A 26,777-nucleotide genomic window follows, 5' to 3' on the forward strand; every position below is an offset into this window, starting at 1 on the left:
GCACAAGAGCAAGACCGGCAGAGTCAGTTGACTGGGACTCATGGGGACTTGCAGAGATCAGGAAGCCTGGAGTCTGACCTAGGTCCTCTGCATGTAGGCTACAGTTGAATAGCTTGGGGCTCTTGTGGAAATCCTAACAGCAGGAGTGGGGCCTGCCCTAGACTCTTTTGCCTTCTTGTGGGACCCTTTTCTTCCTACTGGGTTGCCTTGTCCAGCCTTGGTGAGATGGAATGTGCCTGGTCCTATTGTAGCTTGTATCCCTGGGGGGCCTAATCTTTTCTGAGGGGAAGCAAAAGAGGGGGAGTCTGGGGGAGAGGGGAGGTGGAAAGGTGAGGAGGGGAGACAGTAGAGAGGGGAGAGAGGGGACCCTGATGTTGGAAGGTAATATATGAGAGCAGAATACAAAAGAAAAATTCTCAATAAAAATGTAATTTTACCCCCCCCCCAAATCACAGACATGTTCTGAGAAGTAAAATCTTCTGTCAGTCACAAGTAAAATGATAGAATTGAGACTTTTCTGGAAAAGACAGGATGTGTGGTCAAAATTAAGTGTTTCGTACCAGAGCTAAGCAATGTCAGCATCTGCAAAGGCTGGGACTGGAGACAGGGCCTCTACCCCAGGGACTGTGTGTTTCCGAGGCCTTGAGCGATGGTTTGAGAAACAACGGAAAACTGGTGTTGCAGACAGAGAAGTTGGGACTCGGAAAGGGAAGAGTGATGTGATCATACCACATCGCTGAGGCAGCGAATAGTGTTGGGCCGCAAGCTTGGAGGCTGTGTCAGGGCATTCTGGGAAGGGCCTTGCACTGACTGCAAGGGTTAGGGTCATCATGAATCTTCTGTAGTGATTCCTCTGAAGCGAGAGCCAGCTTAGATCACAGCAGATGTCTCCGATTTCTATCATAACCTCAAGAAACTCACCGGTTCATCGAGGTAGACTTGGATAGAATCATTTCTTTGGCCCGTCATCAGCACCTTATCTGATTATCAAACATTTATCTGTACAAATACAGGCCCTGTAACAATCGCTCCTCTTTAAGAACCAGGTGAGAGCTATTGCTTTACACGGATTCTAATGCATACAGCGCCCATGGGTCCCCTCTCTCAATATTGATATAGTAGATTTTAAGCATATCAGGAGACCTAGGTGCCTTGGCTTTGAGCTTTGCATACTATGGAAATACAGTAGAACTAGCAGACAGCTCTTCTCCAGTATTCAAGGTGATCTTGGCCTTTGAGACTGAGAATATTATTAAAAGCATGAGTGAGTATTGTGTATGATTTTAAGTGAATACTGTGTTAAAGCGAAGTTTAGAATATATTTCTCAAACCCTAAGGTTTGGGTTATCCTACACCGTCTTGAGAGTTCACACATAAACCTATTGGGATACCAACATGGTTGGGCGTCAAAAAATGCTTTAATGTAATTCATTCACTTATTGTCCTCAGATATACTTTGCAACTGTGAAGAATAGTAGGTCCTTTTTTTTTTTTTTTTTTTTTGGTTCTTTTTTTCGGAGCTGGGGACCGAACCCAGGGCCTTGCGCTTCCTAGGCAAGCGCTCTACCACTGAGCTAAATCCCCAACCCCCAGTAGGTCCTTATTAGTCGTAATTTGTCCACCAATCTGGGACGGTGAAGCCAAACCCTACCTAGCATAATGTATTGGCCTTGGAGGCAAAGAGAGTTCTAGAACACTACTCTTACCTCCGTAGTTCCAGCATCGTCCCGGTGACAATAACATTTCATTCAATTGTGTTTCCGATCAATTCTGTGAACTCAAGAAAAGTTGAAATTCTCAAAGTATGCACTCATAATTCAAGCATTATTCCCCTTTTCTTTAAAACACAGAACACTCATTTTTAAATAAATCTGTCATCTAAAAGTATTTTTCATGTGATCTTAAAGTATAGAACAGAGTAATATTATCGTGTAGGTAATATTTTACAAAAACCAAAGTATGCACTTCCACCCACATTGATTTGTCTTAGATAAAAAAGGAAGTCTTTATTCAGATGGACACAGAGTGTGCTCCCCTAGCACATGGACATCACGGGATCAGTAAGCAGGTTTGAGCTAGAGGTACTAGAACAGAACCATAAACTGGTTGGCCAACAGGAAATTAGTTGGTAGACCAACAGGAGGTTAGCTTGTAGACCAACAGGAAATTAGTTGACAGACCAACAGGAAGTTAGCTGATAGACTAACAGGAAATTAGCTGATAGACAACAGGAAATTAGCTGATAGACAACAGGAAATTAACCTAGGGTTTGACATTGAAGGGAGACTGGACAAGGAGTGAAGGAATTCTTATGTTCAGTTCCCCAGTAAGGGGTGCTCAGGTCCTACACATTGGGTGGCAGCAGGGCAGTGTCTCCCTGGCTCTGCTCACACATGATCTGCTTTCTGGTGAAACCTCTAAGAGGTGCTGGCCCATGGACAGAGGATCCATTTCCTGATGTGCTTCAGGATTTTCTTCATTGGGGTCTTTTATCTGGAAATTGGGAAAGAGAGGACGCTATAAATCCATGACTCTAAGACGCTTAGGTATTAGAAGCCAGCCCCCTTTTCTCTTAATTGAAAGAATTTAGTTTCTTCTTTTTATTGGTGTATGTTGGGGGGTCTGAGGAGCCCGCCGAGACCCTCAGGCTGGCTCAGCACATGCCCTCATCCACTGAGCCATCTCTCGGGCCCTGCCAGTCAGTATTTATGTCTCTGGATGTTGTATTAATTACTTTTGGCTGTGGCAAATCCTGACAGAAACACAACATGGGAGGAAGGACTTACCTTGGCTCAGGGTTTGAGAAGGAAGAGTCTGTAAAGGGCGGGAAGGCGTGGTCAGGAGAAGAGTGTGACATAGCCGGTCAGTCCCACAATAGGCATGTGCAGTCAGGAGGCGGGGAGATGCATGCTGGTGCTCAGCTGGACTTCTCCATTACTCCTTTTTACTCAGTTTGAGACCCCAGCCCATGAGAGGGCGCTGCCCACACTCAGGGTGGACTTGCCATCCTCAGTTAATATCCTTAGTAAATACCTTCGCAGACCTGTCTGGGGGATGTCTCCCAGGTGATTCTTGATGCAGTCGAGCTAACAATTACCACTGTCAAATTAACTGTCCTTGTCACGTTTCCAGAAGCGTATAGCAGTGTTTCTCGGCTCATTAAACCAGGTCCCTGCAAATTCGCACTGCCCACTGTGCTCTGCATCCTGCCTGCTGACACAGGCCCAGGGGTCTCCAGGCCAGTGCCTGCGTGGACACAGTCCACCCTTTCAATGCAGCAGTAGATCAAGTCCTCGAGATCGTCGAATTTCGTAGTGGTGTGTTTTGTTTTCTGCCTTCTGGGCCTAGCTCTTCAGCCCCCTTACCCCATTTTTTTGTTTTTTTTTTTGTTTGTTTGTTTTTTAATAAGACCCACCCTTTCCCCCTTTAGAGGTGAACCCTGAGGAATTTTGAGAAAGGAAAATGAAAAGAGAAGAATTTATGAGAGCAAGAGGGCGTGGCGCTGAAGGATGTTTGTGGCTCTGTTCTCAGTCTGTCCTTCCAGCTAATACTCTCCTCCAGCTCTTCTTTAAGTGTGATTATCTTCAAACCTGGTTCTTATTCTAATAAAATGTATGTGTGTGTAAGAGCGTGCCCACATGTATCTATTTATACACATGCACGTGTAGGTCAGAGGACAACCTTATCTGTCATTCCTCTCATGTCTTCCAGCTTTTGTTTGAGACAGTCTCTCACTGACCTTCATCAACTATGGAGTCTTGCTGGGCAGAGGGCTGCAGAGACGGTCCTGTCTCTGCCTCCATCTCGGCATCCCTGGGATTAGAGCCTACACTGCCATGCCCAGCTTTTTGCCTGGGCCCTGGAGACCCTAACTGAGGTCCTTGCACTTTCCAGTGCTCTGCTGGGACTTTGCCTCTGTCCTCTAATGAAGCCTTGTGCTGTCCCACAGCTCCCAAGCCTGACAACAGATGAAGACACAGAGTGTTCTAGCACACGGAGGTGGGATGGGGTGAGGGGAAGAGCAGAGAGGTGGGAAGGTGGGTATACTTCCTGTAGGGAATCGCAGACCCTGAGGACCCTGCTGTGCGGCCATGTAAACCCAAGACCCCTGCTCTTCCAGAATACAGAGGTCCAGGAGGTGGCAGGCACTTTACAAAGCGTTCTGTCCTGGAAGCTTTGAAGCATCCCATGGAAAGGAGTCTGTGGATGACTCAGAGCAGCTCATCCAGAACTGCGCTGCCCACTGTATCTTGACCCCCATCTTAACAGTCCATGACGCTGAGGAACGTTTCAAGCTTCCCTCTGAGCACCCAGGCAGCTGAACCCTGCTCAGAATGCAGAGTCTCCATGAGCCAGTCAGGGGTGGGTGCCTTTCCTTCACCAGACACTGGATTCTTCACCAGCCCCTACTGCAGGACAGGCTGGGCCAATTTTCCTCCCAATCCCTTAGCCCTCACTACTGGAAGAAAAGGCTGTTTCCCAGGGAAAATAATAGAAAAGACAGGCCAAGGTTTGGATTGTCCTAATAATTTACAATAAACTAGGTCACTAAAAGTCCACACGCGGGGTGTCTATAGGACTATGATATCTATGGCTACAGTGGCCTTGATGTGTGAAGATGTTCAGGACACAGTGTTAGCAGATAGGAGAGGTCACGCTGTGTCTGCAGGAGTGCAGGGCCATGCTGTGTCTGCAGGAGTGCAGGGCCATGCTGTGTCTGCAGGTGTTCATGTCCATTCCTGTAAGAATACTCCATGTTCCCTGTCTGCAGCCCTCACAAAAGGCTTCCTTCCAAGTCTCTCTCCTGGCTCTGTGGGTTTCTGCAGGCCATGGCTTTTCTTGGCTGGTAGACATATCTATTGCCATTATTGTTTATCAGCACAACCGTGCCTAGATTAGGGCCTAGTGTTGCTTCATTATAATGAAATTACATCTGCAGATGATTCTGAGATTCCAGCTGATATGAGAGTTGGGGGCAGACACTGTCAATGCAGTAGTCGGTAGCCTCTGCACATCTGTTACACACGGGGTTAGATTCTGATTTAGCTGGTCTGTAGTGGGGCTCATGCATTTTTCTGTTAAGCCAAGTAATCACAGGGCACACTTAGTGACAAAATCCACTTAGTGAAACCATCAATTCTGTCATTTATTATCAGCATCACGTTCACTGATTACAGTGTCATTAGCATCCTTTATTGAAGGCTTCTCACATCTCAGGCATTGGATTAAGTCCATCTCATCTCCTCAGCACATTATAGGGTACAAAGGTTTAACAAAACTCACCAGAGGATGCAGAGCTGGAAGAGAGGACAGAGACAAGTCCTGCAGAGCATCAGACCCCAGAACATCACCTCTCTTCCCTGAGCCCCAGTAGGAACTGAGAGTCCTTCACCTTTCATCCTTAAAGCCTGCTATTTAGAGAAATTATAAACACGTCAAGATGAGTAACGCATGTCTTCACTGCCAAGAAATAAAACAGAGGGATGACTAATATGTCCTCCATGATGGGAGGGCACAGGTTAGCTTGCCAGGGGGTATGCAAGTTGTCAAATTGGGCTAATAATTAGATTTCTCCCAGTGTCACAAGCTCAGGCCAAAAGCCACACATTCGAGACATCTCTACATATCATTTCATTTTGTTAATAATGCCTTGACTATGCCTGGGATAAGCTGTGGAGGAGGGATCAGGGACCAGCAGGTTCTATAAACCTCTGTCCCTCGGGGAGCCTCTCTGCACTGAGTTTTGTCACTGGACGCTGGGCCATCACCACAGGCCCTTCTAGCTGCAAGTGAGGTGATTACACTTTGGGTTCAGCACCGGACCCTCCAGCCCTGACTGCACAAACCCTCCCTGATGATTCCCACCTCGCTGCCTGCACTTCTTCTACCCCAAGTGGCCTTCATCATCATTTATTTTAATCCAATTCCAGCTTGGGGTAAGCCTGACTCCTGTGCCCACCAGTCACTCCTCTGAATCTCTCCCATTCAGTTCCTCCATTTGGGTCTCAGTTGGTGTATTTTTGCTTCCCATAAGTTGACCTTGGCTTTCCAATGCGTAACAAGCTGCTCACAAAGACAGAAAGTAGACCGGAACATTCACAGTGTTCCTCCCCAGCCTCAGCTGCTTAATGCATTAAGGCAAGGTTGCCAACTTCAAGTTAGCTAGAAATACCTGTGACTCATTTTTATACCTGCAGCTTGTCATACTGGTTCATATCTTATATAAGGAAGCATTTCCTTGCTATTATTAAATGATGATCTCCACATAGTTCCACCAGATCTTATTAAAGATGTATTTATTATGGCTATAAGAGTTGGAGTTTCAACCCAAAGTGTTTTCTTCATTAGTATATCTTCATCAATGCATGGCTCTGTTTTGGTGCCTCTCTGTTGATTTAGAACTTGTCTGTGCAAATCGATGTGTGATTGCTTTGGACTGTGCCAGTCATAGCAGGGGCATACTACACCCAACAATGACGCTGAGACTGCCATTGGTGTTGGCAACAATGAAGAGTTTAGTGGCTCCTGCCTTTGGGCCCAGTGCTGATTAGGAGTGGTTCCATTTATAACGTGTTTGTTGTTGTTACTAGAACAGAATTCCTGAAACTTGGTGCTTATGAAGAAAAGAGGTTTATTCAGCTTACAGACTTAGAGGTTGAAACTCCCAGATCAGGTGATTCCATCTGATTGGCTTCTGCTAAGCACCTCAGGATGGACAGCACCACAAAGGCATGCAGGAGGACCCATTGGCAAGAGAGGGAGTCAGAGATCACCTCATTTCCTTTTATAGCAACCCACTCTGGACGGAACTGTGGTTAATGTCTCCCCTAGATATTCCCCCTCCCCCTGATTATACAACCATCTCCCAGAAGACACTGCTCTTAATGGTTTCACCACCACACTGGAGACCAGTCGCCAAAGGAGCCAGGTCTAAAGGCTAACACTGCTCAGTTGAGAAGGAGGCACTTAGTGTGGCTTGACTTTGGAGATCTCCCCCTCCCCCTTCCAAATGCAGCTGACCAATGGGCTATCTCTCATGACTTATGACTGAAGTCCTTTGACTATCCTGTCTCTAGCATGAGACTTGGGTCAAGATAGCTAAGTTAGACCTTCGTGGGAAGTTCAGCTGGTGATCAGAGGCCCATCCCCCATGGTTTGGGGAGCAAGCAAGGCCTTCTAAATATTTGTGTTATTTATAACCTTAGATTTGACATTCGTGTACCAGAAAACTTCCGTTGTTTTCACTTTTAGAAAACTTGGAGATTTGCAACTTTCACATATATCAATATCTTATCCAGGCGTTGAACCATTAAACTCAAAGCAACATAATATCTCTTTGGATTTTAACAGCTGGGAAGTTCAAAGAAAAAGGCCTTAGTTGGAAATCCTTCAGATACTTAATTTCCCTACAGTGGCCCATGCTTTCTGCAGAACGAGGTGTACATGGTCCTTCCAGCCTTCCAAGAGAGCTGCCTGAAACTTTTTATCAGACTGACTTTCTGCCCATGCCAAGGAAAGCTACTGTCAGTATAAAGTGGCTTTGAAGATTAATAAGTAACAGACAGCCACACATAGATTTATGAGGGGTAAGAATATTTAAATGTTTCTGATATATACACTTCGGAAAATCAAATTGAATATGGCTCACTTGCTTTGCATAGGTTGTCTGAAGAGACAGATGTACACATTTGTTGTCTCTGATGACAATGTCAGTAAATTTGGTGATCTGAGTTATGATCAGTGTCGGGTTTAGGTCTCCTGAGGAGACCTAACTGTCAAATGAACCTGGTACTTTATTGGGGGGAGCTTAGACTATGCAGCCCCCAGGTGCTACTATCTGCTGCCCTTTCTTTAAACACAGTAAATGTAGCTCAGCCATCTATTACAACAGCATGTAGGGAATGCAGAGAAGATTCAGAGGCTTGGAGTGGCCACCTCAGGATGCTGAAATGTGCTACTCACCATGAGCAAGCTGTCACACAGAGCACATGAGTCTCAAGTGCTCCCCATACAAGAAACTACTGACACTTAACAAAAGAAATCAGCCTTGTGGGAGGTTACTTTTAAATGTGCCTCATTAGGAAAGACTGTATCCTGACCACAGGCACCCGAGAGTGACCAGTCCTCAAGTAGGGGAGGATGAGGAGGGAGAGCCATCACAGGTGTGATGGGCGTCCTGTAGGGAGGCACCCTTCAGTTCCCAGGATTAGGAGAGTTCACTGATTGCCGGCAGCTCTGTATGTTCTTGAAGACACAGAGAGAGCTTCAACCCTCAGGTTTGGCCCTAGTGTGTTACAATGTATAAAACAGAGTAGGATCCGCTGTTGAGATGGCTCAGCAGGCAGAGATGCTCGCCCTGCAAGCCCAACAGCCTGAGTTTGAGCCCTGGAACCCCTATCAAGATCAAAGGAGAGAACTGACTCCATGACATTGTCCTCTGACCTTCACCTGGCACGTATGTGCCCCCAGCATGAGTGCACATACCCCCACCTGCACACTAGTATGTTTTTAAAATATAAGAATGAAAGAAGTTCATAGGAAGGAAGGCTAAAACGAATTGCCCTTCAGGAGATAGATAATCACAGTGAGTCCTGGGGGAATTTAGAGAGTGTTATTAGTCAGGGTTCTCTAGAGGAACAGAATTGATAGAAAAAAAATATAGAAAGAGAGAGAGAGAGACAGACAGACAGACAGACAGACAGACACAGATACAAACACACATATCATATAAATTCAATTTCCCATATATACATATATCCAATGTTTATATGGGATATATAATATTTATTATATATATATTATTATTCCTACAATGATTTATTAGAGAGGCTTACATGCTGTGGTCCAACTACTCCAACAATAGCTGTCTCCTGATAGGAAAGTCCAAGAATCCAGTAGTTATTCAGTCCGTGAGGCTGGATGTCTCAGCTGCTCTTACATTTGAATTGGGACCCCAAAGAGGCGGGCTCTCATGCCAGTGAAGAATGAACTTGACAGTGAGAATGAGGACAAGCAGGCACGGAGCAAGCGCTTCCTCCTTGCGTGTTCTTTATAGAGTCTGCCACCAGAAGGCGTGGCCCAGATTTAAGGCGATCTTCCTACCTGAAAAGATCCATATGTAGGGTTAAGTCTTCCCACTCAGTCAAGAAGGATTCTGCACAGGTGCACCTAGCTGCTTGGGTTTTAGTTAATGCCAGATGTAGTCAGTTGTGACAGCCAAGAACAGCCATCACAGAGAGCGAGCGCCACCTCACAGTACCATGCCGATGTCTTGCACAGACAACCTTCAGATGCCCAGCACAAAGGGAGTTTCTGACTCTTGCCAGTTTTCAGAGGAGAAAGGGAAGAGGTTCCATGTGAAATAGCCTGTGTGGCCTCTGGCAGGGAAGAAGGCTGTAGACAAGAGGATAAATTTACAATGGAGGGTTCTCTCAGGCTGGGTTAATCATGGGGGAGCTGTAAACAAGAGGGAAGAAACTGGAAAGCCACGATGCAGGAGGCTTCCTTGTTAAATGTCCAGGAATGGAAGGGTTGGGGCATGATTTCTGGGCAAGAGAGGGGCAATTACAGGGTCTCTGTGCTCGCTTCGGCAGCACATATACTACAGGGTCTCTGATCCAACAGACACAGAAGTACATCCGTGCATTTGTTCAATACACGTGTTGTTGACACTTATTTTGTACCTTTGCAAGCCAGCATTGTCCCAGCCATAAAAATAGAAGCCAGGCTAGATGTGTTAGGCTGGGCTAGACCTAACTAAATGATTCTATTGAACTAATTTGGAAGGACCAGAAAAAGGTAGGCAGTGCGGTCTTGGTAATGAGCCCCTGCCCAGCTGATGACCAACTTTGACATCCCATCAGTATACTACATGTGGGCACCCCAAAGACGTGAGCTCTGATGCCAGGGAAGGAAGGGACTTGCTGGTGGCAGTGGGGGCAAGCAGGCAGAGGCAGAGCTTTCTTCCATGTGCTTTACATAAGGTGCCACAGAGGGAGTGGCCCGGGTTTAAGGCAGATCATCCCACCTCAATCAGTGGGGTCAGAGATCCCTTGCCCACCTGTGGATATGCCAGGGCTGTAAACACTGAATGGCACCTCCAGCCACCTGCCACCAGCCTCCAGCCACCAGACACCAACCTCCAGACACCAGCCACCAGTCACCAGTCACCAGTCACCAGCCACCAGTCACCAGTCACCAGCCACCAGCCTCTAGACACCAGACTCCAGCCATCAGCCACCAGACTCCAGCCATCAGCCACCAGCATCCAGCCACCAGTCACTAGCCTCCAGCCTCCAGCCTCCAGCCTCCAGACACCAGACTCCAGACTCCAGACACCAGCCTCCAGCCTCCAGCCTCCACTATCACAGCCGCAATGGGAACAGAAGTTGTGTCAAGACCAGAACGGAGCCCTTCTTTCTGATCTCACCTTAGCTCCCTACACCCAAGCAGCTCCACACTGGCAAAAGGGCCCGAGAGAGGCAGAATCTATCATTGGTCCCTGGCATGCAGAAAGCACGGAAAAGCAGGCGTTATCCAGCCTGGACGGCCTTCAGAGTATTTCAGAAAATGTGACTAGGCATCTATTTTTAATTAATCCTCTATAAATACAGGATATAAAAATGCTTTCTGACTGCCGTTCTTATGGAGGAGTAAGGAAGAGAACCAGTTTTATAATCGAGGAAATATGTGGATTTAAAGACAATTTGGGGGGTATTTAAATTCATACAGCGTAAGGGAAGCCACCACACCTTGTTAAGAAGGCGGCTCCTGTCAGGGGCCATGTGCCTGTCCCTACCCACCCTGCCCAACTCAGCTATGTAAAGCTCAGCCATGAGAAGCAAACCCTACTGTGTGGGCTTTTATATCTGACATTGCTTGTCTCTTCTCTAAAGCAAAACGTTGGCTTTTCTGGTAACAATCTGTTTGCTTTCCAGGCTTCTTTGTGCATTTCTCTAGATGTCTTTGTTACAGCTCTAACGCCAGTGGGCAATTATTCCAGATAACCGCACATATGCTTACAGAATTAGAACCATGCCTTTGAGAACTTGAATTAATGATAAACATCCTCTTACGGGTCAGGGCCAGATTGTCCCAGAAAGCTTTTAAAAATTGAATGCCGATTTCTGTATAGCTCACTGCAAGTGGAAGTGTAAAGCTCATTCTGCTCGATGATTGGCAGGTGGTTGTCGCAGCACTAACATGCCACACTCACACATCATAGATTATTCTGACAGCGTTATTTGTAGAATGCCAGTATTCATAGTATACTAGGAATTCGATCCCCTGCAGGCACTTAAAATGACCACGGAAATACGTCCAGATCAATGTATATAAACATGCATGTGACCCATCTTCTAGTTTTGTGTGAGGCATGTGTAAACTAAGCTCTTGGAAAGGTTGTTGGTATATTAGAGAGCCCATGCTTTGAAGACGAGCCTCCCCGGGTATCTTCATGTGCGTTTCTTTGTTTCCCCAGTTTGACCTTGTCTGCGGCAACGCCTGGATGTTGGACCTCACCCAAGCCATCTTGAACCTTGGCTTCCTGGCTGGGGCTTTTACCTTGGGCTATGCAGCGGACAGGTAGGTATGGGTAAGCTAACCAATTACTTTATTATACCATGGTGCCTAGGTATGGGTAGAGAAACGCTTTCTATCAACTACGGATGTAGATCGCTCCTGAGAGACACAGCCAGAATACAGCAAATACAGAGGCGAATGCCAGCAGCAAACCACTGAACTGAGAATAGGCCCCCGTTGAAGGAATCAGAGAAAGAACTGGAAGAGCTTGAAGGGGCTCGAGACCCCAAAAGTACAACAATGTCAAGCAACCAGAGCTTCCAGGGACTAAGCCACTACCTAAAGACTATACATGGACTGACCCTGGACTCTGACCCCATAGGTAGCAATGAATATCCTAGTAAGAGCACCAGTGGAAGGGGAAGCCCTGGGTCCTGCTAAGACTGAACCCCCAGTGAACTAGACTATGGGGGGAGGGCGGCAATGGGGGGAGGGTTAGAAGGGGAACACCCATAAGGAAAGGGAGGGGGGAGGGGGATGTTTGCCCGGAAACCAGGAAAGGGAATAACACTTGAAATGTATATAAGAAATACTCAAGTTAATAAAAAAAAAAAAGAAAAAAGAAACAAAAAAAAAGAAAATAATCACCAAATAAGAAAAAAAAAAAAAGCCTGAGAAACGCCTGTGACATCATCATGCACAGGCTAAAGAAACAATTAAGATTCATCACAGGACTGTAGAGAAAGAGCCCTAGGGTGTACTAAAAAGCAAAGAAAAAAACATAAAACACCAGCAGACAAACCCACGGCTTGAACAGGTACAGCACACATCAGAACCAGACATGAGCATGGAAAGGGTGTCTAAACTGTTAAACCAGAAAAATGTAGAACCATGGTCAACATGGTAAGTGGTTAACCGGTAAAATGCAGTGGGAAGAAATAAATGGTATGAACACAGATGGAAATTCTAAGAATTGAAAAGAAATAGCAAATACCAAACACTATGTGTTTTAGTTAGGGTTTTACTACTGTGAGCAGACACCATGACTAAGGCAACTCTTATAAGGACAACATTTAATAGGGGCTGCCTTACAGATTCAGTGGTTCAGTCCATTATCATCCAAGGTGGGCGCATGCAAGGCCCAGGCAGGCATGGTGCAGGAGGAGCTGAGAGTTCTACATCTTCATCTGAAGGCCGCTAGGGGAAGACTGGTTTCCAGGCAACTAGGACAAGGGTCTGAAAGCCCATGCTCACAGTGATACACCTACTCCACAAAGGCCTTACCTACACCAACAGGGCCACAACTCCTTATAGTGCCACTCCCCGGGCCAAGCACATACAAACCATCACACTGTGAAAGGAAGACCCATTAATGGGTTTATTAGAAGATCAGAAAAGGGGTGGGGGAGATGGCTCAGTGGGTAAGTGCTTGCTGTCCAAGGACAAGGACTTGATTTGGATCCTCAACACACATATAAAAACTGAGCAGGGCAGTACATACCTGTAACTCTAGTGCTAAAAGGTGGGACAGAGAGGAAAGGCTTAATGACCTCTGCTACTGGCTAGCTTAGATGACTTGTCAGATTCTAGCTTCAGTGAGGTTTTCAATGAGGTAGCTCAAGTTAGCTTGACTTCTATTTAGTCAAGAATGACTTTGAATGTCTGGTTGTCCTAAGCTTACCAACTAAGTGCCAGGATGTAGACACATACCACCGTTGTAGGGTTTCATGCATTCCAGACAAGAATTGTTATTACCTGAGCTATACCCAGCCCAAGACTCAACAGAACAAGCAATTTTTAGAATGGAGCAAAAGACCCAACAATACGTTGTCTACAAGAAACTCACTTTATGTATAGAGATGAACACAGTGACAGGTAAATGAATGGACAAACGTCTACCATGCTAATAACCAAAGTAGAACTCATTATGTTAATACCAGGCAGGGCAAACCTCACAAGGAATACGCAGAGTTAATTATAATCATTCAACAACACACAACAATCTTTAACAACAGAGTATCAAAATGCAGGATGCAAAAATTGATGGAGCCATAGGAGAAAGAGATGAGTTCCTCATTGTGGAGACTCTAATACTTTGTATCTAAAAATGTATCCAATCCACAGATTATTACAACCAAGATGTAACTGAATTCAACAGCACTGATCAACTGGATATATAATAGCAAAACACAGTTTGTTCTCAAATACAAACAGACCTTAATAAAGCTAATATTCTGGGCTATAAAATAATTTTAGTGAAATTGGAGGAATAGAAAGTCATACCACAGTTGGTTTTTGTCTTCAAGGAATTAAACCATAAATCTGTGACAGGAAACTGGAAACCCCCAAAACACTTAAAAATTAAGCATTATACATCTGCTAACACAAAGAAGAGATCTCAAGAGAAATGTAAAGTATTTTAAACCCACTGCAGATAAAAATACAATGTACCAGGCTTTATGGGTGCATAAAAACAATGCAAAGGGGGACTTATAACATTAATATGTTTACTAGAACATAAGATTTCTCTAAAACTCAGCATTTAAGTTTTCATGCTAAGTAACAACAACAAAGATGACCAAATTAAATCCAAAGTAAACAGAAGAAAATTAATAATACAAATCAGAACAAAAAATCAAATTGAAAACAGTGAGTCAATAGAGAACATTAGTAGAGTCAAGAGTTGGATCTTTAGAAAGCCTTAGTAACCTTTTAGCTAAGCCAACTAAGAGACAAAAATAGGACTCAAATGAATGATGCCTTTAAAAAATGGCTTCACATCCCATAGACTTTAAAAGGATAATAAAGGAACAATAGAAATGACCTTATCTTCCCAGATTTAACAGCCAAGACCAAGTGGGCCTGCTCCTAGAAAGACATAACCCACCCGAACTCACATAAGAAATAGATCATTTTAATAGGTCTATGTCTATTAAATAAATAGAGTCAATAATTCACCTTCCCAGACAGGAAGTGCCAGGTTGAGATTTGGGGCAGGTAAATTGTACCACAGAGACAATAAGTTACACCAAGTTGCTTCTATTTCTTTCAGATGATAAAGATTAAAGCACATCCTCAGGTTGGGGATTTAGCTCAGTGGTAAGAGTGTTTGCCTAGCAAGCGCAAGGCCCTGGGTTCGGTCCCCAGCTCCAAAAAAGAAAAAAAGAAAAGAAAAGAAAAAAGAAAAAAAAAAGCACATCCTCACTTATTTTTGTGAAGACAGCCTTACCTTACTGCCAGTGAACATACTAGGAGAAAAATAAAACATTAGCTTTCAAAAACACAGATGCAAAAACACGGGGTAAAGGTTGGAGAAATGGCTCAGTGGTTAACAGCACTGGCTGCTCTTCCAGAGGACCCAGGTTCAATTCCCAGTATACTTGGGGTAGCTCACGATCATCTGTAACTCCAGTTCTAGGGGGGGGCATCTGATGCCCTATTCTGACCTCTGCAGGCACTGCACATATTTAGTGCAGAGATACATTGATACAAAACACTCCGGCATGTAACAATTTTAAAACCAAATGAATACAGGGTAATATATGAACAAGCATGTAGAACCACAGAAACAGTTGTTCATTGCTGGTAGGACACATAATGGCACAGAAGTGGGGAAGTCAGTTTGTCAGTTTCTTGCAAAACTAAATGTACAAGACTAGCAATTACAGTTTTGGTATTTACCCAACAAAGCTAAAATGTACAGCCACACATAAACTCTTGTGTGGACCTTACAGCAGATTTATGGATAGAATTACTAGCATCTGGAGAGGAGCATGTTTTGCAGTAGGTGAATGGACTTAGGAACCATGATATGTTCAGACAGTGAGATATTCTTCTTTACTAAAAAGCTCAAGTTAGGAACCCTGAAAAGATATCCAGGAAACTTAAGCCCATATAGCCAGGTTCAGGAAACCAATCTGAATAAACGACAAGTTGTAAGATCCCATCTTTAGAACATTCTAGAAAGTTGCCAAGTAGGGAGACAGTGGGAAACCCTAGTGTGAACTGTAGACTTGGGTGATGACATCTGCAATGATGTCACCTTATTAATTATTACAGGGTAGGATAAGCTGCACGTGTGTGAAAGGGGAGGTTGTCCACGGGAACACTATATGTTTCTGTTTAAAGTCTGCTCAAACCTAAAACTACCTTAAAAACTAAAGTTGACTTTTAAAAACATATTGGTAAACTAAGGCTGCTTCTGTCTCTGCCCTTGATGCAAAAATACAGAAGTGAGGATGCTGTTTCGGATATTTGTAGGGAAAATGACAGAGAATGAAAGCTCTCACGGGTCACTGACAATGAGCACCCAAAAGCCATTCATCTGTCACTACAGGAAATCTATTTGTGCCAGACTGGGAAACCGACCACAGTACCCTGAGCTTTGTTTGAGCTATTTAACTATTTGTTTGAGTTCTCTAACTCATGGAAAAAAAATCAATACCAACACACATTGACTAGGAACCTTACAAAGAGTTTTCACGTTAGAACTTTATTTATTCTTTGCCACCTGAACTAGAAAAGAGGGGGTAAGTGGGGGAACAAACAGAATCGGAGTCTTAGAGAGCTCAGGAGTTTGTGCAAGGTCATGACTGGCAGCTGGATGGGACAGGGTTGTAATGGAGGCTTCTGGAATGCTCCAGGGCTGCTTCATCCTGTCTCCTCCCCCTCCCCAAGACTCCACCCACAAAGATGGCAGCAAGGTCAGGAGCAGGTCAGCAGGGAACCTGTATTACAGAGCAGCATTGCAGAGGTGGTCACCACCGGAGAACCTTCAGTCTTAAAGCCATGCGGGGTGTTAATTTTATCACATCACTCTGGAGACAAGTTCCATTATCTCTGGTTTCATAGGTAATATTATCAATATTGTTTACTGCAGTGGTGAGTTACACGGGACATGTTTTTCTTTGAACATTTAACGTCTTCTTGCACTCCGTCTATCTCCACTGCGTTGACGATGGTGTTGAAGGTTCTCTTTCTTCTCTCTTTCTCTCTCCTCAAGATACGGCAGGCTCATCGTTTACTTAATATCCTGTTTCGGCGTTGGCATCACGGGAGTTGTGGTGGCGTTTGCACCGAATTTTTCTGTGTTTGTGATCTTCCGCTTCCTGCAAGGGGTGTTTGGAAAGGGGGCCTGGATGACTTGCTTTGTGATTGGTAAGACTTGTCCCGTGACAGCCACTCATCTGTGGGAAAATTAGCATGCTGGGGGAGGGGTCTGGCTCAGCCTTCCCCAACGCTAAATCTTGGACACCTCCTAGCAGTATCCCACGAGTCAGACAAGGGTTTAGGGTGGAATTCTGGTTGCGTCAGAGACTGGGATCCTGCTTTAAATTAGGATACGGGATACTAAACAGTGTCCCTTGCTTATGTTCCTTTGGTCCAGGCCGTTCCCTTTTGTCTCTAATTGGAGTCCAAACCAGCCACCTACTTCAAGTGGTGGAGGATTCATGGCCAAGAAAATGAGGGAGGTCATCTGATATCACTGTCCCCGATGTTCGGACTTCCAATCTTTCCCACGACTACTGTATGGGACCCTAGCAAGTGTGCTTTAGATACCCAAAGCTCTCTGTATGGTGGGAAAAGGAGAGAAGGTACAAGGAAGGACTGAGAGCCTGGCTGGAACAGAGGGATTACTCAAGTGTGTGGCATTTTTAACATGAACCAAGTCTATGGGGATGTTTGAAATCATGATGTTAGGGCAGTTGCAAGGCAGTGAGTGTGTCTCAGGGTACTGAGGACAACAACAACAAAACAGTTAGTAGGAATGAGCAGAGGAGGTCAGGATTCCAGCAACAAAATTTCCCAGGTGGATTTTAGAGATCTGTCACATCCACGAAGCGTCAAACAATGAGATTCATACTCTATAAACCATCTCAGGATGGAAATCATTGGCCCATGGTAACTGTTCCAGAGAGACTACAATGTACAAATCCTTAGAGCTTCCGTGATGACTAGCTAGCTTGCCATGTTTATCTTGATACTTACAATGACCCTTACAGCAGTATGCTGAGGTGTCCTGAAACCAGCATAGGTTTATGGCATTTTTCATTTGTACCCAGAGGGTGCTGGCTTGGGTCCCTGAGGATCAGAGCAAAGGAAAGTGAGTGTAAGGAACTGGGAAAGCTAGCTCCAGCACTTCTGCACAGGTGGAAGCCTCCATGTCCTCACGTTCTAGAACATTCCAGTGATGCCAATAGACTTTTAACGGGTGTCAAGTCTGTTTGCTTTGATGCTGAGAACTTCCCTAATCTCCTGTGTCTGTTTCCTTCTAGTGACAGAAATAGTTGGTTCGAAACAGAGGAGGATTGTGGGAATAGTGATCCAGATGTTCTTCACCCTCGGAATCATCATTCTGCCCGGAATTGCCTACTTCACCCCCAGCTGGCAGGGCATCCAGCTAGCCATATCGCTGCCTAGCTTTCTCTTCCTCCTTTATTACTGGTAATGGGATTTGGGTCACTGCCGTATTTATCCTATTGCACATGAATGTAGAATCCAAAGCAGCCCACGTGCGAGAGAAAGCAACAGAGGGGATTTCCTCAATCTCCAGAAGGCCCATGGCTTAGAGCATTTCTAGAGAAATTTGACAACCTAGAGAGATGATTGGCTGCTTTACTGACGGTTGTCACTACAAACAGTAAAATGCCCCAATACTGAATTCCAGGTTAGGTGATCGTGTTATGATTTGTCCCTTTACAATGCTTTCATCAGAACTATGAGGTAGCAAACTCGGCATTCAACATGCAGAGTAAAAGCAAAAAGATCCACTAAGCAAATCGACACTCTTTGATGAATGAGACGTTAAGAGTGTCAGAGAATTAAATTATCAAGATGTTCCAGATATATGCATTTTGCTCTTACGGGGGTTTGGATATAATTTATTCTCTTCACTGAATTTTAATGTATGGTCAAGCCAAGCTCTATAAATACGGTAAAGACTTTGCCTTTTCCTAAATACTGACTAGTCCCCAATCCATTTCATATTTGTAATCAGAGATGTAGGACTGTAGGGTTCCCTGCTCTTGCAAAACCTATGTGCCATAGAGAATTTTTTATAGCCAAGTTACCGGTTTTGCCATTTCCTCATAAATTTGAAAAAAAACTTAATTTCCAAGAGCCTGTTTTCAATTCTGAGACCTATCCTAACTTGTAAGCTCATTGTTGCAAGATCTTTTTTGGCCGGGGAAAAACCACCCAAGCTTCCAGGATTCCAGTTTTCTAACCTAATTCAAGAATCATCTCCCTCACAGGGTGGTCCCTGAGTCTCCCCGCTGGCTGATCACCCGGAAGCAGGGAGAGAAAGCCTTGCAGATCCTGAGGCGTGTGGCTAAGTGCAATGGGAAACACCTCTCGTCAAATTACTCAGAGGTAACGTCATTCATCGCTGGTAGGAAACTGTTTAGTTGGGTGAATTAATTCTTTATGACTTCCATGTTTCATGCTCCTTCTTAAAATTATACATATATATATGTATATTTATACATGTATAAATATATGTATACATACATATATTTTAAACACCCGACTAAAACATTTTTAGTTGAGGTTAATTGATCATTTCAGGCCACATTTTAATACTCTCACTGAGGTACTTGAACTATCATTCTTTACTGTAGATGTTTCTCGACATCAGGGTCTTTCCAATGAATCAGACTCTGCTGCTGCTGTTACTCTTCTGTTTCTTTCTTCCTCCCCGCCATCTGGGGTATTTGGGATCGAATCTTACACATGCCAGGCAAGCTCTCTGCCACTGAGCCACCTGCGTAGCCTGAAGACTTGTCTTTAAAAGTAGCCTTAGAAATGCCATTTATTCATGTAAGATCTTAAGTGATAATTTTTTAGTTTTCAGACTTAACATTTTCTTTCGTCCCTTTGTCCCTCCCTTTCTTTCTTCCTTTCTCCCCTTCCCCACTACCCACCCTACCTTAATATCTCTCTCTCTCTCTCTCTCTCTCTCTCTCTCTCTCTCTCTCTCTCTCCCTCTTCTTTCCCCTACAAAAGTCTTTGGATGCCTCTGCCCAGCCCCGTCCACCCCCACCCCTAACTCCCTCACCTCTAAACTCCAGCACTAAACAGAGAAAGCAAGCAGATCACTGTCTGCCCTTTGGAAGGTGTGAGAAATGACTGAAGACACAGCACATATTTAAAATAACCTCTTGATAGTAAACATGTAAAGCAAAGACCAAGCGAGCGCAGTGTAACGAGGGGTCATCACTAAAGGAACAGTAGAGAACAGTTTTTAGAAGGCGTGAATCTCAGCGTGAACCTTAAGCCTGTTAACATTGTTGTCGATACTGCGTTGCTCTTGTTTTGATAGGAACATTCTGATATTCTTTTTTTTTTAAAAAAAATCTGCTAAGAAAAATGGAATTGGTTGGTTCATCATCCTCCCTAGAGTGTCCAGGAGCTTGGAAGGCATTCCCAGATCTCTGACTCCTCCCTCTCAGAGGAGGTGAGAAGCCGTAACTGCTGTGCCTATGAATGCTTGAAAAGACCTGCTCTCAGTGCTGCACACTGGCTAAGAACGAGTCTTCAGGTCTACTCATCTGAAATGTTAACCAAAGGGACAGCATGGCCTTTTGGAACCACCAATATGTCTTCACTTTTGTTATTCTTTGGAGGGAACATTTGAGATGGGAATTCCTTATAGGGAAGAAGTAGTCCATCCACCACTCTCCCAATCTCCTTTTATCTCACCATAGGTCCTCACAGTTGGATCAAGGTGGTGATTGTGTATGTTTAAGGTTTTGCGTGTGACTGTGTGTCTGCATGTGTCTACACAGATGCACATGCATGTGGACGAATGTGTGTGCATGTTGATGTCAGATGTTTTTCCTGTGGCACCTGAATACTCTTCTTTTTGAGACAAAGTCTCTTACTGGCCTGGAAGTTTCCAAAGAGGTTGTGCTGGCTGTCCAGAAAACCCCCAGGGATCCACTCGCTTCTGCCTCTCCAAAGCTAGAATTACAGGCCCAACTTTTTCTACCTGGGTCCTGGGGATGAAACTCAGTTCCAAATACTTGGGAAGCAAAGCTAGAACTTGACTGACTGAGCCATCTCTCTAACCCCCAGTCTCAATGGTCGAGTAAATATTTTTCCATCCCCTTAATCAGGAGGCTGAAGACACTCCACACACAGTCCCAGGCGTGTACGCTCTAGATCAAGGTTTGTGAGAGTGTAGAAACCACAGCTGCCGGTGGCTAACGAATGCTACCGCCATCTAAGGGTGAGCAGAGGTGCTGCTCCACATGCAGTGCTCTCAGAGGCTCACAGTAAACATGGTGCTAGCACGGAAAACTCAGCATCCAGCATGACTGTGTTTGTAAAGGATCCTGAGCTTGGATCCGGCGGCCTCTGAGTCATCACAGCTAAATAGGCAAGAGTTTTCCATCCAAAGCCAGACCTGACTCGCTAAGGAGTTGATTGGCCAGCATCTTGCTACCAAAGCTGCATCTATTGCTTCTATGTTTCCGTCTAATGATGGTTTTCTTTACTGATTGTTTTCTTTAAAACTTTGTTTAAAAAACAAACAAACAAACAAAGGTTTATATGTCTAGATGTTTTGCCTATATATGTCTGTGCATCATCTGCATGCAGTGCCCACAGAGGCCAGAAGAGGGCATCAGATCCTCTGGGACTGGAGTTACAGGTGATTGTGAGGCGATACCTGGGTACTGGGGATTGGACCTGAGTCCTTTGGAAGAGCAAACTTCCAAACTTCTTATCTTCGAAGCCATCTCTCCATCCCCTAAGCGTAAAAAAATTAGCATAAAAATTTAAAACATACTAAGATAGGAAAAACAAGTGAATGATTCTGTCCACGTTTTCACAGAGACCCCCTAGTTGCTGGCTTGTCATTAAACTTGACGTCTCTCTCCTCTACCTTCTCCAATCCCCTGGATGGCTATCCTGGCTCTCAGGGTACTGCATCTTATGACGTTTCTCTCTGATGTAGAAGCATAAACACATTGACTCAACTCTGGGATCACAGTGCTGTCCTCAGGACATTGCTGAATGAACACTGAGAAAGAGGCTCACGTGACTCTCAGACTCAGTGCAAATAATCATAGCTATGACCCAGCTTCTGGGGATGATAGTTATGGGGAGAGCACGTGGGGAGAGGGGTAGGATCCAAAATAGAACCTCAGGACTGTCACTCTAAGAATCAATGATTAAACCTACTGTGGTGCTTACTGGGCACCAACTGGACACCCTGGAGGGCACACCCATGAGGGATTGAGTGTCTAGATTAAGGTTAGCCTCTGGGAATGTCTGTAGGGGGTTGTCTTGATGGGGAAAAACTATCTTAACTGTGGGCAGGACTACGCCCTGTGTGGGCATCCCTGACTGTAGAAAATGAGAAGAGTAAGTTGAGTGCTTGCATGCAAGAACTCATTGCTGTCTGCTCTGTCTGTGGGCATAGTGGGACCAGTTCTTCTGAGTTCTTTGAGCTGCCTTGACTTCCCTGTCATGATAGGCTGCAACCTGGAACTGTGGGTTAGGTTAACCCTTTCTTCCCAGAAACTGCTTTTTGCCCCAGGGTATTTCATCTAACAATGGGGAAGAAACTAAGGTATCAGCCAGCAAGGTGGCGTTTCCCATTCCCCGATTGCCTTACAATGGCTCATAGCTCTGTGCTCGTGACATTCATGTATTGTGATGGTTGATGTGCCTCTTTTTCTCTTCGGCTGCTTTTCCTTAAAGCTCTAGGAATGAAGAGCCTTAAGCAGCTTTTTTTTTTAGTTATGTCTGACATGTGGCTAGTCCATGGGCTGCCTGTGGCCAAAGGAGAACTATGAATAAATACCTCTAACACACGAATTGTGAACTCACTTAAATATTATGAGCTACGCGTGTGGTTTTTCTTTTGTAACCCAGTTGCCCTATTCTCTGAAGATGACAACCTCTATTGATTCCATTTCTAAGAACCCACCAACACGATCCTCCCCTGCCTTTGTATTTCCTTCAAGCTCAGTAGTCAGAGCTAGAGTTTAATTGAGTTCAGGTTTGATATTTTTGGCAAACCTACTTCTGAGGTGGCCCAGCACATTTCCAGCGGAGATGCCTCCTGCCTGCTCCTCTCTTTGGGGATGTCGCTGGGACTGACAGCCATTGCCTGGGTGGATGAGCTCATCAGGAGTTACAAATAACTTAATTCCATTTCACCCTTCTTGCTACATCTATTCTTGGGGTATTTATATAGGTACTCAGGTTTCTTACCAACTTTCGGTTGCCCTCGCATAGGGTTGTCTAGGAAGGGAGGCTGCGAGTTTAACTCTTCCTTTACCCAAAAGTGAATTGGTCCCCTACATGTGTTCAATGAGCTGCATTCTTTAGTCTCCTTGTCAATCAGTTCTCCGATGTCCAGGAAGCTTAATCGTGTGCAAAATGCAGCTCACGATAACCCAGAAGTAACGAGCAGCAGCCCAGATGTTTCACTTGAATGCCAAGATGGAGGCAGGACCACAGTCAGTCATAGTTTGTGTTCCGTACTAAGGTGCCCCGTCGCTCACTCAGCTACCAGCCACTCAAATTAGTATTGATGGTGCCCATGCTAGCACCGCCTTGAAACCATGTTTACACAGTTCTCTCACACGTCACTGGTCGCCTGCATTTCACACTCAGCATATAAACTCAAGGACACTCAGAGGCAGGACAGGGTTGGACGATGCTTTCCTATCTGCAATCCCCATTCCTTTAAGTTATCATTTGGTAAGCTGCCTTGTACTTAGAGCCCTGTCTGTTTCCTGCCTCGTCCTCAGGGTGCCGCCACAGGGAGCAAAGAAAGGTTAGAACTGGTAGGAAAGAGTCTGGCTGGATTCAGAGTGGCCAGAGGCACTTTAGCAGCTCTGTTCTCTTTGAAACCGCCTTGGCCGCCTGCCAAGTCCAGCCAATCCCTCTGTTGACAGCAGGGTTCCTGCAAACCTTGCTTAGGGCTCCCCATGCACGCTCTAGATTACAGAAGATAACCTAAGTTCAGTACAAACAGCAGTCGCCCAGTCCCAAGACATTAGCCAATGCAGAAAAGAAATGGAAGAAAATGGCCACTTGGGATTCAATCCAACCCCCTTAGGCGAGGGGATATGTGATGTTCAGAGGGGATATGCAATGTGGGCAGGCTGTTCAGAGTATCTTTTCAGGTGTCTGGAAGTATTTCCTTGTTTGTTGTTTAATTTTTCATTGGTATGTATTTGCTGTACACAGTGACAGGTTTCGTAATGATGCTTCTGTCCACGTGTATCATGTAGCTTGACTACATTCACACGCACATAACTGCCTTCCGTTACATCTCAAATGAATGCCACTCAACTCTGAGCTCATAATTGATATCAAAGGCCCCAAGAGGGAAGGTTCAAACCTTCCCATGTCAGTTACTACACAGACTTCTAGCTCTTGAGCCCCGTGCTCGCTCTTGTGTGCTAGTGAACTCCTTCATGGATGTTAGTGTTTCTGTGGGAAAGGACCTTTCAGTTTGAGAAAGCCAGGGCAGTCCCTCTCTGCGGTAGTGTGGACGTGTCTCTCAAAGGGAGGTCTGTGTCCTCAGAACCTTGGCTCTTTACAAAGGAGAGCTGGGTAGTGATTCTCACTTCCGTAGAACCCATCGGGGCTCTGTGGTATTTTTCTGTGCTCTTGGTATGAAGGTTCGTTTTACTTTTAATTTTGTGTACATGTGGAGAGAGGAACATGCATGTGGTGCCTGCGGAGATCAGAGGTGTCCGAGATTCCTCCAGAGAAGGAGTTATGGGTGGTTTGTGAGCTGGGAACCAAACTCGAGTCCTCTGGGAAAATGGAGTGTCCTCTGAACCACGCATCCAGCCACACTGCCTTTTTTTAAAAAAAACACTGATGTGTTCAGTTGTTGGCTCCAAATGGAGATACAAATATTCTCGTGTGAAATGCTGGAGAGTCACCAGGCCAGTCCTGTTTCAGCTCAGGGATGAACTTACAAAGCAGTGAAGGTATTGGAAAGAAACTCCTGGAAACCCACCCAGAGCTAGTCCCTCCACAGAGCTAATAGCACTGGTTCCACACAGAACGCCCTCATCCCTACAATGCTTCCTGACATCGACAGCTATAGCGTGCATACTTATCACCCTCAGGTATTCCTAGGTTCGTGAAAAGTACTAAGGAAGTTGACAGCACACACAACATAAAACAGACTTTCAGCCATGGATTCGCTTAACGTGCTTCAAACGTTACGGAATGGTCTGGGTCCTGTGAGTACTTTGCATTGACGTGAATCTCTTTAGTTCCCACACCATTTAATGTTTTTAAAGTAGGACAGCCATACAGCATACTGTAGGAAAGTTGGCGTGTTTTAGCATGATGAAATAACCATGCAGACACAGACGGCTCAACTGAGATGTCAAGAGTAAGTCAGGCTCCCTGTGCTTCTTTCCCGAGCTTGACAAATAATAACCTCACGTGGAGGGCGGGGAGTCTGCCCAACAGCTTCTAGACATTGGACTAGGGAGGACAGCATCCTGGGGCACTCAGTGAATGGGAGATGCATGGCCTGCATTGAAGGAGTTAGGGAAGGCTTACAGAGACATAGGCACAGTGTTGTGAGCTGCAGTCAAGTAGCATGGGCCCTCTCTACAACTCAAACTCATTTTCCATTTGGAAGTAACTGGATCCTGTAGCCAGACTTGAACTACTTTGTGTGTTCTTCTTCCTTCCATCCTTCTCCACTCATTTTCTTCTACCCTTTCAACCCCCATAATACTAGATAGGAGAACAAAAAGAATAGAGGAGAAAGGGGGCAACCATTTATCACCAGACTTCCTGTTTGTCACCAGACTTCCTGCTGCTGATCAGGGGCATCAAATTCCTTTTAGCAAGCTTGACTTTCACCATCAGGATATCTAATTTCTTCTTCTCACGTCTTTGCACATGACTACTTAACAAACTAACCAACAGCCAACAACAGCCTACTAACTGCAACGGCAATCAACAACTCTCGCTAGCATTTACATCCCCTCTGGAAAGTCCCCAGAAGTACGCATATCACACAATCGCAGAAACTATCTGCAGCTGGCAAAATCGCACCCCTGCTAGAGCATGAGGCAAATCATAGTCAGCTGCTGTGGACAGTCTGAATCACACCTGGGACTAAAACAAAACATACTCCCACAATATTTCTGTGTTTTTCAAAGAAAACAATTTCTCACAACAAGATCTCGTCTCTGCCAACTTTTAACAGAGCCCAAGGCAGGTAGTAAGCCCATAAGGAGGGTAAAGGTGACCACCAGTCCCCACTCTCCTAGGATTTGGCTATTCTTGGATCTGGATGGATCTTGGATCTAAGGTCTCAGGCAGCTATAGGAGTGTCATCCACACTCCTACAATATGTGGAAGTTTGTATATGTGTATGAATATGGAGGTCAGAAGTTCACCTTGGGTATCGTGCCTTAGGTGCTGGACCACCTTGTTTTATTTTGTTTCATTTTTCAAACAGAATCCCTCATTGGCCTAGAGTTTGCTAGTTAGACTGGTGGCCACCGAACCCCATGGATTCAGTTGTTTCTTTCTGATAGGCAATGGGGATACAATGGGGATACAAGGGTGCGCCTCCATGACTGGCTTTTTTCTAAGGGTACTGGGGGTATAACTCAGATCCTTATGCTTGTTGGTTAGCACTTTACTCGAGCTACCTTTCCTATAATCTGTCCTTTTTGGAGATAACTATTATTGACTACTATCTTAGTAATAGTAGTATTGCTATGAAGAGAAACCATGACCAAAGCAACTCTTATAAGGACAACATTTAATTGGGGATGGCTTACAGGTTCAAAGGTTCAGTCCATTATCATCAAAGCAGAAAAATGGCAGCATCCAGGCAGGCATGATGCAGGAGGTGCTGAGAGTTCAACATCTTCATCTGAAGGCCACTAGAAGACTGGCTTCCAGGCAGTCAGGACAGGGCCTTAAAGCCCAGACCCACAATAACACACTTCTTCCAATAAGACCACACCCACTCCAACAAGGCCACACGCCCTAATAGTGCCACTCCCTGGGTCAAGCATATTCAAACTACCACAATTAGGGGCTCACTTACAGTTTCATAGGGTTAGTCCATTGACATCAAGGCAGGAAACAAGCAGGCCTAGCCCTGGAGCAATAGCTGAGAGCTTTATATCCTGATCCACAGGAAAGGGGAAGAAGGCAACTGGGTTTTTGAAACCTCCAAGCTTACTGACAATGTATGAACCTATGGGGGCCATTTTCACTGAAACCACCACAAATGCTCACTC

General features: G+C 45.0%; 1 protein-coding gene across 1 annotated transcript in view; it reads left to right on the top strand.

Moving 5' to 3' along the window:
• The window catches only part of Slc22a3 (solute carrier family 22 member 3), an 89,153-nt gene that overhangs the window by 34,170 nt on the left and 28,206 nt on the right, over positions 1 to 26,777 (top strand). The window contains exons 2-5 of the mRNA NM_019230.1: positions 11,480 to 11,583; positions 16,523 to 16,677; positions 17,796 to 17,964; positions 18,774 to 18,891. Of these exons, the coding sequence (NP_062103.1) occupies positions 11,480 to 11,583; positions 16,523 to 16,677; positions 17,796 to 17,964; positions 18,774 to 18,891 (546 nt within the window). The remainder of the gene's footprint in view (positions 1 to 11,479; positions 11,584 to 16,522; positions 16,678 to 17,795; positions 17,965 to 18,773; positions 18,892 to 26,777) is intronic.

This window comes from Rattus norvegicus, chromosome 1 (genome assembly GCF_021556685.1).
Source record: "Rattus norvegicus strain SHRSP/BbbUtx chromosome 1, alternate assembly SHRSP_T2T, whole genome shotgun sequence".
NCBI lineage: Eukaryota > Metazoa > Chordata > Mammalia > Rodentia > Muridae > Rattus > Rattus norvegicus.